The 12,983-nt window shown below is 32.7% G+C and overlaps 2 protein-coding genes across 5 annotated transcripts; one reads left to right on the forward strand and one right to left on the reverse strand.

Annotated features, from left to right (window-relative positions):
- Positions 1 to 4: 4 nt before the first annotated feature.
- LOC106759290 (phosphomannomutase) lies at positions 5 to 4,708 on the reverse strand. 3 transcript variants are annotated; one of them, XM_014642394.2, is made up of 13 exons: positions 4,348 to 4,468; positions 4,179 to 4,272; positions 3,549 to 3,643; positions 3,077 to 3,121; positions 2,872 to 2,938; positions 2,495 to 2,571; positions 2,102 to 2,137; positions 1,753 to 1,808; positions 1,567 to 1,666; positions 1,367 to 1,462; positions 1,187 to 1,276; positions 666 to 717; positions 5 to 226 (listed from the first exon to the last, which is right to left on the reverse strand). In XM_014642394.2, exons 3-13 carry the CDS (start codon positions 3,615 to 3,617, stop codon positions 171 to 173), a joined length of 744 nt encoding a protein of 247 aa, XP_014497880.1. In that variant the 5' UTR covers positions 3,618 to 3,643; positions 4,179 to 4,272; positions 4,348 to 4,468; the 3' UTR covers positions 5 to 170. The 3 variants fall into 3 exon arrangements, with proteins under 3 accessions (XP_014497880.1, XP_014497879.1, XP_014497878.1); XM_014642393.2 differs by having other exon boundaries at positions 4,147 to 4,272; positions 4,348 to 4,467; XM_014642392.2 differs by lacking the exons at positions 4,179 to 4,272; positions 4,348 to 4,468 and adding an exon at positions 4,546 to 4,708.
- A 6,564-nt stretch (positions 4,709 to 11,272) lies between these two features.
- LOC106758936 (gamma carbonic anhydrase 1, mitochondrial-like) lies at positions 11,273 to 12,402 on the forward strand. Of its 2 annotated transcripts, none has more exons than XM_022779847.1 (3): positions 11,273 to 11,570; positions 11,663 to 11,806; positions 11,930 to 12,402. In XM_022779847.1, the coding sequence occupies exons 1-3, from the start codon at positions 11,468 to 11,470 to the stop codon at positions 12,034 to 12,036; spliced, it is 354 nt and encodes a 117-aa protein (XP_022635568.1). In that variant the 5' UTR covers positions 11,273 to 11,467; the 3' UTR covers positions 12,037 to 12,402. The 2 variants fall into 2 exon arrangements, with proteins under 2 accessions (XP_022635568.1, XP_022635569.1); XM_022779848.1 differs by having other exon boundaries at positions 11,275 to 11,570; positions 12,183 to 12,402.
- Positions 12,403 to 12,983: the final 581 nt, after the last annotated feature.

Below are 12,983 nucleotides of genomic sequence, written 5' to 3' on the forward strand. Positions count from 1 at the left end.
TGAGTAGACTCCATCAAATTTTACGGAATGATAAACTTATTATTAAACCAAAATGTGAACAGACAATCAAACTGAAGAGCTTTGATTACAGCCTATATGGTCCAATGTAGAACATGTACGGTTACACTTCCTCTGCAATTCTCAATAAAAGCACGTTTCTGCAAATATCTTCAATTTTCTAGGAACAGAGATTTACACTGCTTCACAGTATCATCTGGGCTTGTAACTGAAAAGAAAAATACAAAGTGATAAGGATCACATAATCAATGCAAATGATAATGGTTCTTCGTTAATTTTTTACCCTACTTTGGTTTGGTTGTTAACTTTAGTTGGTTCATTTATGAAAAAAAAATACCAAAATTTTGAAATAAGTTACTATAATTATTATTTTTTGAGATTCAGAAAAAACGTACACTTCCAGTCTCTTGAACAATAAGTTAAAAAGATTTTCTTTTGAAGATTCTGATTCTTTTTTAAATCTTTTGTAAAGAATTCAAGAAATGGAGGAGCGTCACTGCCTTTCCTAAAGAAAAATGTTTTTGATGTAATATAATCTAAAACAAATTGGGTCTTAATTAAAAAAAAAAATCGAATTTAAACTGTTAACCCATGGCACTGAAACAATTAATTCCTTGCACAAATGATAACAAAGTTTAAGTACTAACCTGTGTGTCCAATAGTCCGTTCAGATTCATAGATTTCATGATCATTTCCACCCTGCACAGCAAAAATAAAATAATTATAGGACATTAATCAATCCTTCTACCTAATTACCCCAACAGTGCTTTTAGAAACCAGAAATCTAGCAGTGGAAACAAGTGAAGGTTCACCCTGAACAAGATGTCATAATAAGAGAAGTATATCAATAAATATAAAAACTAAGCATTATATTTTGCTGAATAGTTTGAAACATTCAAAATGTAGAAAAGGACTCATGTTACTATGCCATTATCTATAAAACAGAATTATATTGCTAATAACTTTCTTATTACAAAAACTTTTGCCCCAACTCACTTGCAGGACTTTCATAACAATAAGTGACATTGGAGACTCAGACAAATGTGATTGCTTATGAAGATTGCATAGAATACATAATGGTAGCACATGTATGCAGGGAGGCATAGAAAATGTAAGATGTTGGTTTGATACTCCAAACAAGGACTGTATGATAAACTTATGGACTAACCTTGTAAGTTTTGTCACCAAAGAAGTGAATCTCATTGAAATCGTCGAGGTATCTTAGGCAGTATGTTTTATCCCAACCTTGAGGGAAAACCTGTGGAGTATATTTAAATTAAGCACTGTTTTAACTATCACTTTGCCAGAAATAAAATCACCAAATCATGTCAGGAGGACCATTACTTACATCAAAACTTATCTGTCCTCCAATGGAAAAAGTTAAGTTAAAATGAGCAAACTTCTCGCGAAGTACAGAAACCATTTTTGGGCGTATATTTTGAACCTGAGAGCTTAAAATGCAACATTTTAGGATAAAATTATTTACCTAACATATCAATTTGGTTAGTGAAAATTCTAGTGAATAAGACAAAAACCAAAATAAATAACCTTGTCATATCTCTCAAATTCATCTCTTTCTTCTTGACTACAGTTTCGGCCAATAGGTGACACATTCAGCATCCCACTACGGAATTCTATAAATGTTCCCCTAAAAATATAGTTATATCAATTAGAAACTAACAGGTTCATATAACTAATCCTTAAAATATATATTAGCTTCTGAATCTCACTAACCTCTTAATAGGGATATCCAAATCAGCAATATAATGGAGAGTAAAGTTAATGAACTCCTGCAAAATATCACCCACTCTGTCATTATTAAAAGAAATTTATTAATATAAAATGCATTTACTATATGCTCACAAGTGGCAACTTCATTGAATTTAAAAGCAGTTAACAAAAGCATAATCTTCTATATTCATGGCTTCTGAGCTTACTTGAAATGACCTTACAGATATAAACTCTATTTTCCCAGTCAATTTTTGGGTTATGATATGCATAATATGCCTAGGAATAATAATATGGAAGAGTAACACAGCCCAAAACAATTTTAGGATGTAGTCAACATCAAATAAAGCCATACCTTCAGCTTTTCTTCCCCAAGGAATGACTTCAAACTCTGAAAAGAGGGCAATTCACAACTTGTCAAGGTGTATTAGAGAGAGAAAAAATACATGGGTAAAAATGAGTGATCAAGTGTGTTTGTGTGTGCGGTGGGGGACAGCTTGCAGAAATAAAAAACTTTACCAGCTCAACTTTCAATAGATTTTAATGGGTATAATTTACTTAACATGGTTTACCAAAAAGTGGCCTTATAAAATTTGTATCATGCCTGCTTTACTTATAAGTCAGAACATAGTGAACTAGTTATGTTCTCTTAAATATCTCAAAGGATCAGAATAAATCTATTACGATACATCCATGGTCATCACATCACAATTCGTTCCTTTCAGTAATTCAGGTTTATGTGTTGTACCTGAGTTCCAACGAGTTTTCCTTCCTTGTGAGCCACAAGACCATTCTCAGAAAATACATAATCATAGTCATTGGTAACTGCAACAGACAGATATTCACAAAGATAAACCCTCCTGTTTGTTTCTTTATTTCATTCTTTCACTTTAATAGCTAATCTATAGAGCAGATAATGTATGCTTTTTCAGAACTAGGAGAAATGAAGAAAAAATACAATGGAAAGGAAAATTTTGTAACAATGATTATAAATTCACCTACGTGCAGCTAGAATATGAAAATAATACATATGAAGGAACGAAAGAAACACTAAAATCAATTTCCTCAATGCAGTTTCCTACTTGCTATAGCATTTTAGTGTCACGACATGAATCTATTGCTAACCTGTGTTTCCAAGTTGTTCTGATATCTTTATAAGGTCAGAACCTCCAACAACTCCAACTGTTACAACCTGCACCCATACAACATAAAATTCAACAACAAAAGGGACAGAATATCAGTACAGATTTTATGCGTGGCCATGTAGATGTTGAACTAAAACACCAAGTAAATACACTTTATATTAAAAAAAAATTCTAAAATCACACACCTTTCGTAGTTCTTGCATAAATGTTAACATCCCTGGAGTGGCCACCTTGCATTCAAGTAAGAAAAAATTACTAGAAGTGATGTAAAACTAAACAATCAGAAGGAAGAAATCCAGATTTTTTAGTCTTGTTTAGCCAAGGGGAACAACAGCATTTGATAATCAATGAAATTATGAATAACCTCAGGTGGCATACAGGTAACAGATCTGTCTCAGAACTATATCTAATTGTAGCATGAACATATTTTTCAACTATGATTATGTAATTAAGATTTTAACTTGTAGTTGCACGATACTTGATATTGCAGAAAATTGAAAATAGTTGTGGCTGTTGCAGACACATTTGTGGCCATGTTGGTAACCCAAAAACTTGACGATAAGGCTAAAGTAACAGCTAGAGATTGTTTTCAAACTGTAACAAAATAACCACATCCATGGTCATTTAGTGTCATTAGCTCTAGAAAAAAACAGATACCTTCCTGGGAGCTGTAAGAGTCCCATCAACATCAAACAAAGCAATAACACCAGGTTTCTGGGCAGCCATTATAGCTCTCTCTTATCCACAAAAACCTGAAAAAATTTAAACCATTATTTTATCAAACTTCAAACAAATAGAACTTCCAATTCAAAGTTATCAAACTCGAGAGTTACGTATACAGAGTCTATGAGTCTATAGACTTGTAAGAAAGTCTACTTCATATGAAAATTTAATAAAACAATAAATATTCATGATACCAATTCTACAATATTAAAATAAAAGAGTTCATACAATACACCAACAAAATATTAATACTCAAAGTGATAAGAAAATTATTAAATAACTAAAGAACACAAATTTATCGAGTTTATAGATCTCTTTCATCCAATCGTCTAATGAAATCACTTTCAGGATTTCTTCATCTTTTTTTCCGCTACCTAAAACATCCATTCCATTTTTCGCCCCAATATATGTCCTATTTTCAACATCATTTTTACTTGACTAGAATTGGAACCACTTTCACATATCTTAAAAATCTGAACATAACCAAGGAAAAAAAAAGAAAAGAAAAGAAGCAATGGATGTCATTCCACACCCCTGATTAAATTAACCCGAAGGAAGTCCAACTTGAAAAATACAAAAGAAGAATGGGATGCAACCCCAAGCACAACCGCGAGGCTAGGCACAGCGAAAGCGTGACAAGAATGCAATGGCGAAGAACCTACATGGAGAGGTGGTAAATAAGCTATTTTTCTTCCATTCGCAGAAGACACAAAATTACAGAACAAGTCCATACTTCATAAACAAAATTGAAATTGAGTGGGTTCAGTAAACATAATCCAAAATTAGATGACACCCTTCAGCAAATACACCATCCAAGCTGTTTAACAATACTTATTTATCAGAACAAATAAACAGAATAGATAAAAAGGTTATATTTTTGTAATTGAAGCTGATGCAAATGCAGGATTTGAATTGAAAGGTGAGAACTTGCCTGTGAGGGGAGTGAGGAAGTTGAAAAAGGGGACAGAGTTTGAAGCAGATCTCCAATGGGGTTTATAAGATTTGGTTGAGATCTGCAAAGGGAAATGGACAGAGGAAGAAACTCTGTGTGGGACCCCACAAGTTGGAGACACATGTGCCTCGTAACATTAAAACTTTCCAAAGCGAAGCTTCAACAACTAATTCATGAGTGAGGTACGTATAAAAGAATTCATCTATCAAGTCGATGCAGCTTACTTTTCTGTCATGAATTGTGTGTTAATCAATTCTTGTTCTTTTGTAAAATTAGGGTTAATTTTCAGTTTTTAGAGAAAGGAATTTGTTGATATTTTTATCCATATAACAATTTTGCAAGTTCTTTTATGTTGTGGACTAAAAATATGCTAGTTATAGTTGTATTTTCTGTTGTAACAATTCGAGGGTGAGTTTGGCTGAGGATTTCAGATTCAATCTTTTGTAGAGGGAGGGAGATTTGGAGGTAAGGTGTGGAATTTTACAATATTACTTTTCTTTTTACATGAAATTATTGTTGTTTATGAGGCAGAATAAGATAATGTTGGAACCGATTTCATTATATAATGTATGTTAATGGAACCGATTCTATATTTTAAGCTTTTTGTATGTTGGTGGATCAATTCTCCAACTTTATACATCCCATTTTTCAATTATGTTGTATTGTTTTGAAGGTTTTAATAATAATAAGAAGAAGAAGAACGGTAAAGATAAAAAAAATTATATTTTAATTTATTAAAATATATTTTTTATTTTATTATTTTCATTAAATCTTTTACAAATTTTAATGACTTTCAAGTGATGGATTTTAAGGATTTGGCTTTTTTTTGTTGTTGTTTTTCTCCTATGAGGATTAAGCTTTTTATTTTAGCAGATTTCATTATAAGTTTTTGTATTGAGATCCACAGAGAATATAAAATAAAAATCAAACTTCATATACGAAAAATAAAAATTAAGAAATTACATTTAAAGTTTGACTTAATTATTATATATGTTGCTTATATAACCATAAATGGTATTTATTATTTTATTCAATGAAATAGTTGTATTACGATTTGAGCACGCAAAGTTGCCAAATTCCATGAGAGAGATTTACTTTTGATGCAAAGAAGAAATCCTTATTTTCCACAAGAAACTTTTTCCTTTTCAATTATGATATTTTAATAACACTTTTTAATAATTTTTGGATAATAAGATATGTATGTCATTATTTCATTCGTTAAATTTATTTTAAAAGAAAATATTTAAAACAAATTAATAATAAATTATTATATATGTGTTGTCAAAAAATTATTAAAAAAAATTATTAAAAATACTTAATGTTCATACTTTCAAAAAAACAATCAAATATTAAATAATTTTAAATTATACAATTAAGACTTATTCAAATGTTTTAAGCAAAAGTATTTGGCAAATATTTAAGGTGTTTGTGTGTGATATGGATGATTTTTCATAAGCCAAATTTTGCATACTTTAGACCAAAGTATAGTTTGGCTTTACGTTGAAAGGAAACTTCTTCCCATTTTCCTTAAAATAAGTTTTCAAACTTGAAAAATTTACATACAAATTCGTCTTTCAACTGTGATAAGTGCGTTGAATCGAAACACCTTTTAATTGTTTTCACATAAAAGCCTTTTAAGTTATTTTAAAACATTGTAAAATTATACTTTTATAATATTTTAGGTTATAAAGGTTAAAATTATATTTTTATAATTTTTTTTCCATTATTTAAGGATTATAGTTTAAGACATTGATGTTGATATATGGTCATTTTGTTATTTTAGAAAAGTGATACTACTACATTGTGTATTTCAACCATGACTCTGTTATACGGTGTTTAACATTATATTTAAAGAAATTTTAACTTTTAAATTCATTAATGTAATGAAAATGTCATATATATTTTAAAAACTGATTATTTTTACTTTATATTAAATTTGAATGGTATTATTGTAATATATAAATTAATAGTAAATTCATAATATAAAATAACAATTGAAAGTAAAATAAATGTAATTAAATAGTTTATCATAAAATCACTTGGAATGTACATACATTTTTGTTTAATTTATATGAACTATTTTCAAGTATTTATAATTTTAATTAATTTTAAACATTTATAATTCTTTATTTACAAATCAATCATTTTCACTGCATATATTTTATTTTCAATTAGTATATTTTTCATATAGGATATTTTAATGTTCATTTTAAACTATGTCTTAAAATATTTATAGTGAAATTTAGAATAAAGTAAGGATATCCTACTTTTAAGCATTTCGTTATATTAATGGATGAATTTAAAATTTTTTTAAAAATTATTAAAGTGAAATTGAATCAGTCATGTAAATGATTAAATGTTAATAAATATTACAAAATAAAAAATTAGGGTTTTAAAACATTATTCTAAGTGCTCTTTAAAGATTAGTTCTACACAAATGGAAAAAGAAAATTCTATGATAGAGTATTATAATAGATGAAATTTGTGACATCTCAAAAATATATATACGTATATATAGATATGGAATGCATCAATTCATGATAAAGAAAATAGTTAAGAGTATACCATTAATCACATTAAAGGGATACAATTATCCAATTTTGGCTAGGAATTTAAAACTTAAGTACAAGTTTTCATGATTCTCTAAAGGCTTAATACCTCTAATGGTTATCTGATTTGTCAACTAATATCATTTTGGTCTTCAAGTTTGCAACAGTCTCAATTTAGTCACAATTTTTGAAAATATGAACACATTGTATCTCATCCGTTAAGTGGTAGCAGACGACGTTAAGTGAAGTCCACGTATTACAGTGAGAATCGGGTGATGTGGCATAGGGTTCAAAGTGATCCTCTCAAACGACATCCTATTTTTTTATTATTATTTTTTATCACCCTTGGAATGGGGTTCAAAGTTCTCGGATCATCAGAAACTTTTTTCCTGATTCATTTGTTTCTTTAACCAAATTGAGTCATTAGATCATCTTTTTCTCTAACCCATATATCTAGCCTCATTTGCAGAAAAAAAAAATACAAACATTAAAACATCTAGATACCCTAGTTGTTGAACATTGAAAACTAAATTCTCAGCTAGCAAAAACAATTTGAATCAATTGGTAGCTTCCACAAGCAAGAGAGAAATTTCAGAGGAAAATTGTCAATCTTTATATTGCATTAAACTTTAAGACCCTTGCTGGTGTTGATGCTGGTATTGGGATTTTTCCTCTTCCAGCTTTTTACAATCTTTCTCTCAATTCACAAATCTTCACCAAACCTTCAACGAACCCTTACTCTCTCACATTTTCTCTCTATTTTTGAACCCTTAGTTTCCACAACACTTCATTTAATGGCCAACACTCATCGGCGCCGATGAAGATCCGACACCACCTGCGCCCCGCGCCCATTCTCGTCGACCATTGCAGTTCCCTCACCGGACTCTGATCTCCAGCCACATCGCTGACCATCCCGCCTGAATCCCCCGAGCTCGCCTCAAGCAGCTCGCCGGAACTTTGGCTGGAAAACGGAGCACACCAGAAACCTTGTCCAAGTGGAAGATCCACAACGACGATGCTCTCTCTCTCTTTTCTTTTTTATCTCTCTCTTTACACAACATTTTTGCCAGTGGAGGTGTGTGCTGCATGGCGGCTCACTGCCTCTTGTTCATCACTCCCTCGACACCATTCTCCAAACTCCATGGATCCTCTTCGTCTTGTCGAAGATTGCACTTCGTCTTCGTCTTTCTTTCGCACTCAGCAAATAAAATTCCCAATTTCATTATCAAATCCCTAATTCGCACAATCAGAAAATTAAATCCCTAATCTAAATAATTGGAAGTAAATAATGTCACATCATCATTGTTTTTTTAATTAAAAAACACACAATTTAATTAAAAAAATCCACATCATCAAATAACACACATCATCATATTCTCTCTCCACTACGTGTCCTAAATTTAACGTTGTTTGCTATCACTTAACGGATGGGATACAATGTGTTCATATTTTCAAAAATTGTGACTAAATTGAGACTGTTGCAAACATGAGGACCAAAATGAGATTAGTTGACAAATCAGAGGACCAATGGAGGTATTAAGCCATTCTCTAAAATACAAGGTTGAATAAAAGTTCAAGGAGGCCTAAAGAGTGTATTCAAAATACAGATCATAATGAAATAAAGGCTATGAGTCTTTCAAAATAAAGGCCATCTAAAATAAGTACTAGCAGGAGTTCTAAGAACTAGGAGTTGGGTCTTCTGCAGTCTCGAAGGTTTGCTCCAAAGGCACGTCATCAACTACTACTCACATCCAAAGGATTGGATGATCATCGCAAGGAGGAAAAACAAGCACATACAACACACACAATGCAAGGGTAAGCTAGGCTCAAACCAACATACAATTCAATTTAAATCAATCTAATATTTCCAAGAACATTCACACACGCATGAGCTTGAAAGTCATCATAAACTTAGACATCATTTTCATAAAATTCATTAAAGCAAGCATCATATCATGTTAAGACCTCTAAACTCGTTCGGACTTAGAATGTATGTAGAGTTGAGGCGGGTTGTGCACTTGTGGTGGTCTCTTCTGCTTTGCAAAGCTTTTGCCGAGGGGTTTCACCCGCTCACACACAAGGTTAGTCCGTTACCGCGAAATAGACCTCCAGTGATAGCGTCTACCCTAGGACCTCTCACTACTCTCACCACACCCGTCAATCCTCTCTAAGTGAGAACGAAAGACCGTTAGAGTGTTAGGGATAACCCCCCATATGGAAGCCTCTACATTCATCCTAAACACTAATTTGATCTCACCTAGAGATCTTATTTGATACCATTCATCACAATTGATCACCTCATAAACCACTTTGATTCATCAAACATAAAATTTCATAGTCATTCAAGGGCATTCTTACTATATTGTCTCATACTAAACCCATACACCATCATACAACATCAACCATGTCATAAAAACAATTCATACATTACATATTTCCACAGAAACATCATTTATTAATACAATTTTCTTTATAGCATATTATTACCACCTCTTAAGTAATTTAAAAAGGTTGGAGACCCTCACCAATGGCTCCGGAAGGGTCAAAAACCCCAGAACGTCCAAAACAGACGTCCGAAGCTCCCAAAACATAAAAAATATTCAACATGTCACACTAAATTCGCTCAACGCACACTTCCTGGTGCGCTGTATGTATTGAGCAACAAGGGAGGCCAAAGAAATCTCGTTCAGCGCGCCCGAGCTCTAAAAATTTTGCTCAGCGCACCCTCTTGGTGCGCTGTGCGAATCTGCAGACTTTGCAGCACACAATTCTGTAGATTTTTGGTGTCTGCCTACCCTTTTACCTATTTTGGATCTTCTAATCACTTCTAAGACCTCTAAAATTGTGATTAAGACGTGTTTATACTTATCTAAGTGTTCCAAAACCATTTTACTGGAGTTCTATGTTGATTCAAGGTTCAATTTCATGTCTCAGAGCACCAATTTGTTTAGTTAAATGACCCTACTCAATTTTACTATTAAAACCTTATTTTACCAATTTTTACTATCTTAATAGGTTTCAATTTACCTCCCTATTCTATCCAGACAGTTCAATTCTACCTATGACCCCAAATTCTAAACTTCACCTCCTCAATTTCCCTCAAGCTAACTTAAACTCTACCAATTCATAAGAGTGTTATCTGATCCATACCACAAGAGTTTTCTGCTCATCAATAAACTTCTGCCCAGTCAAACATCATTCTCAATTCAAGTCTCCCAACAACACATTTCCAACATAACACCAGACACATATTCGTTCATCTCAAATAGTGTCAACGTACCCAATCAATTTCACATATACAATATTTCACAGATTTTTAATTAAAGTTCCATCACATGTAGATACCAAGTTACTGAATCAAAAGAAGAAAAATATAGAATAAAAATTAAAAGAAGACTTAGCTCCCCTTACCTGGAATATGAACTGCATAGTTCACTAAGATGCCCTAACAGTGCCACACACGAAATTGTGTTTAACGGGACCTACAGATCACCTTTTGGTGATGATGAACAACTCTTAAAACCACGTTTGAGCTAAGAAGTGAAGAAAGGAACTACTAGCTACATGAAATCAATAGGACAACATGCCCTAGATTCAAGAACAACAAAGAAAAAGGTTAGGACGACTTACCCGATGAAGAACGCGAAACTAATCGCTTCGATGTGAAACCCTTTGTGCCGGAAATGCTACAATACCACTTGAACAACAATGCAACGATCGAAATTTAGAAAAAAGTAGAGAAAAGATAGAGAGAGGAGAACAAGAGAGAGAAGGTTTTTGAGAAAATAAACTTTACTTTGTGAATACAAAGAACCCAACACAATGTTAGAATTATTTCTATTTATTAAAATAACTCCTCCCTTTTATTTTAGTTCTGTTTTCACCTAGACCTTTTTTAATATAAATAGTTATAAATATTTAAAATTACAAGCTTGTTACAAAATTCACATCATATATCAACAGAGACAATTTTATAGTAAAAATAAGATATATTATGATATATTTAAAAAAATCTATTATAATATATGTAACAGCTGCATTTTCATGATAAAAATGATATATTATGACAAATAAAAACCTATCTATTATAATAAAAACATATTAAGACGTATTTTAGAAATCATAGCAAGATTATATTATGATGGTTGGTTCTTACATGGCATAATACGTGCAATCCCTAACTTAATTTTTCCTTCCTTTCGTTTAGAAGCTTGAGTTCATTTTCGAAGTTCTTATCGTTTTGGAGCAAAGGCTATGGAGAGCAGAGCAAAGGCAGCAGAGGTGGGGGAAGAGAGAAGAGAAGATCGGAGCAGAAGTGAGGAGGCAGTACCTGAACCACTAGAAATAGCAGAATGGGAACCTTAGGCCGAGCTTTCTACGCCGTCAGATTTTGGATCCAAGCCATCGATCGCCTTGGCTCTCGCCTCCAAGGCAACTACCTCTTCCAAGAACAGCGTATGTTTTCCTTCAGTTTTTCATTTGCATTTCCATTAATCAGGGTTTCATTTCAATCTTCAATGTTTCTTATTTTGATTTCAAATTTACAGTCTCTAGACATCGACATCTGATGAATCTCTTCGACAAATATCCCTCCGTTCACAAGGATGCGTTTGTGGCCCCCAGTGCCTCCCTCCTCGGCGATGTTCACGTTGGCCCAGCTTCCTTCATTTGGTATGGGTGTGTTCTCAGAGGTAAACCCTACCGCCATCACGCTGTTTCCAAATCTTGTTTTCAGTTATTAGGGTTTGTTTACTTCGTCTGAGATTAGCCGTCCTGGGAATGTCTATTTTACACTTATTTGATACAACTAGAAGAATGGGAAACTGTTTCAAGTGATTTTGGGTTCTCCTTCAATTGCTGGAATCGTAATGTTCAGAGACTCGGCCTCACGGGCACACTATCAGTATTTGTATTTGTCTGAAATACATGTGTTAGAAAGAAGTGTGGCTGGTGAGAAATTGGCTGGAGAAACTATCAGTATTCCAGCCTTGATTATTTGCAAGTGTTTCCTCTATTAAAGCTGTGACAGCTGATACTTCAAACTATGACGCTATTCAATTTTTGTAGCTCGTTCCAACTGCTCTGCTGCATGATTCTGCACCAGTGCTGCTACTTCATCCATTTTCTTTGTCTTTTGTTTAATTCCTTATAATCAAACAAGTATTTGCAGCTCTTGTAATCACTAAAAATTGGATAATCTTTTCTTCAATTCTTGATAATTATTCTGCAGCAGTGCTGCTATTTGGCACTGCTGAAAACTGTGATGGAAATTAGCTAGCTTGCTTTATCTAGTGAATCAAATCAACTAGGTAGAAGAAGCATGCCGTTACAAGAGATGTCTAGAGTTTTTATTCCTGGACAACCACAGTGGACTGTTATGGAAATTTATGGGTGTTAAATCTCTCTACAAAAATAAATGTAAAAACTGTCCCATATGAATGTTGGCGGACCAAATTTTTAATTGTGTAAATAAGTTCAAACAATATTTCAGCTAGTAAAGAATAAAAAAGAGACTGTAAACTAGCTGCAATAACATGCATAACATAGTCTAAATTGTTTCTTGATTTGGGAGTTTATCCAAGTGTATATAAGATTATGAACTTACTTTGGGATATCCAGAAAACAGTAATAGTATATTAACTTAGTTTTCCAACAAGAATCATAAATTTATAATAGTCCAAAGAGTTAACAAGAATGAGTATTCATATTGCTCATACTCTGATGAAAACAAAATATTTTGAGCTAAAATTGTGGCACTTGATTGGTGTTAAAAGAAATAAGGCTTTGAAAGCAAGTTGCTACCATCTGGCTTTAGAGGATGTTCAGTTCCTTCATCAATTAGTTAGGGTCATAAATGGCAAGGGCATA

Source organism: Vigna radiata, chromosome 4 (assembly GCF_000741045.1).
Source record: "Vigna radiata var. radiata cultivar VC1973A chromosome 4, Vradiata_ver6, whole genome shotgun sequence".
Lineage (NCBI taxonomy): Eukaryota > Viridiplantae > Streptophyta > Magnoliopsida > Fabales > Fabaceae > Vigna > Vigna radiata.

Coding starts and splice junctions, on each gene's coding strand:
- LOC106758936 (XM_022779847.1), top strand. CDS start 11,468: ATGGGAACCTTAGGCCGAGCTTTCTACGCCGTCAGATTTTGGATCCAA. Junction 11,571..11,662: donor CTACCTCTTCCAAGAACAGC/GTATGTTTTCCT, acceptor TCAAATTTACAG/TCTCTAGACATCGACATCTG. Junction 11,807..11,929: donor GTATGGGTGTGTTCTCAGAG/GTAAACCCTACC, acceptor TACAACTAGAAG/AATGGGAAACTGTTTCAAGT.
- LOC106759290 (XM_014642392.2), bottom strand. CDS start 3,617: ATGGCTGCCCAGAAACCTGGTGTTATTGCTTTGTTTGATGTTGATGGG. Junction 2,572..2,871: donor AGAACAACTTGGAAACACAG/GTTAGCAATAGA, acceptor TGTCTGTTGCAG/TTACCAATGACTATGATTAT. Junction 1,277..1,366: donor GAGGACAGATAAGTTTTGAT/GTAAGTAATGGT, acceptor TATACTCCACAG/GTTTTCCCTCAAGGTTGGGA.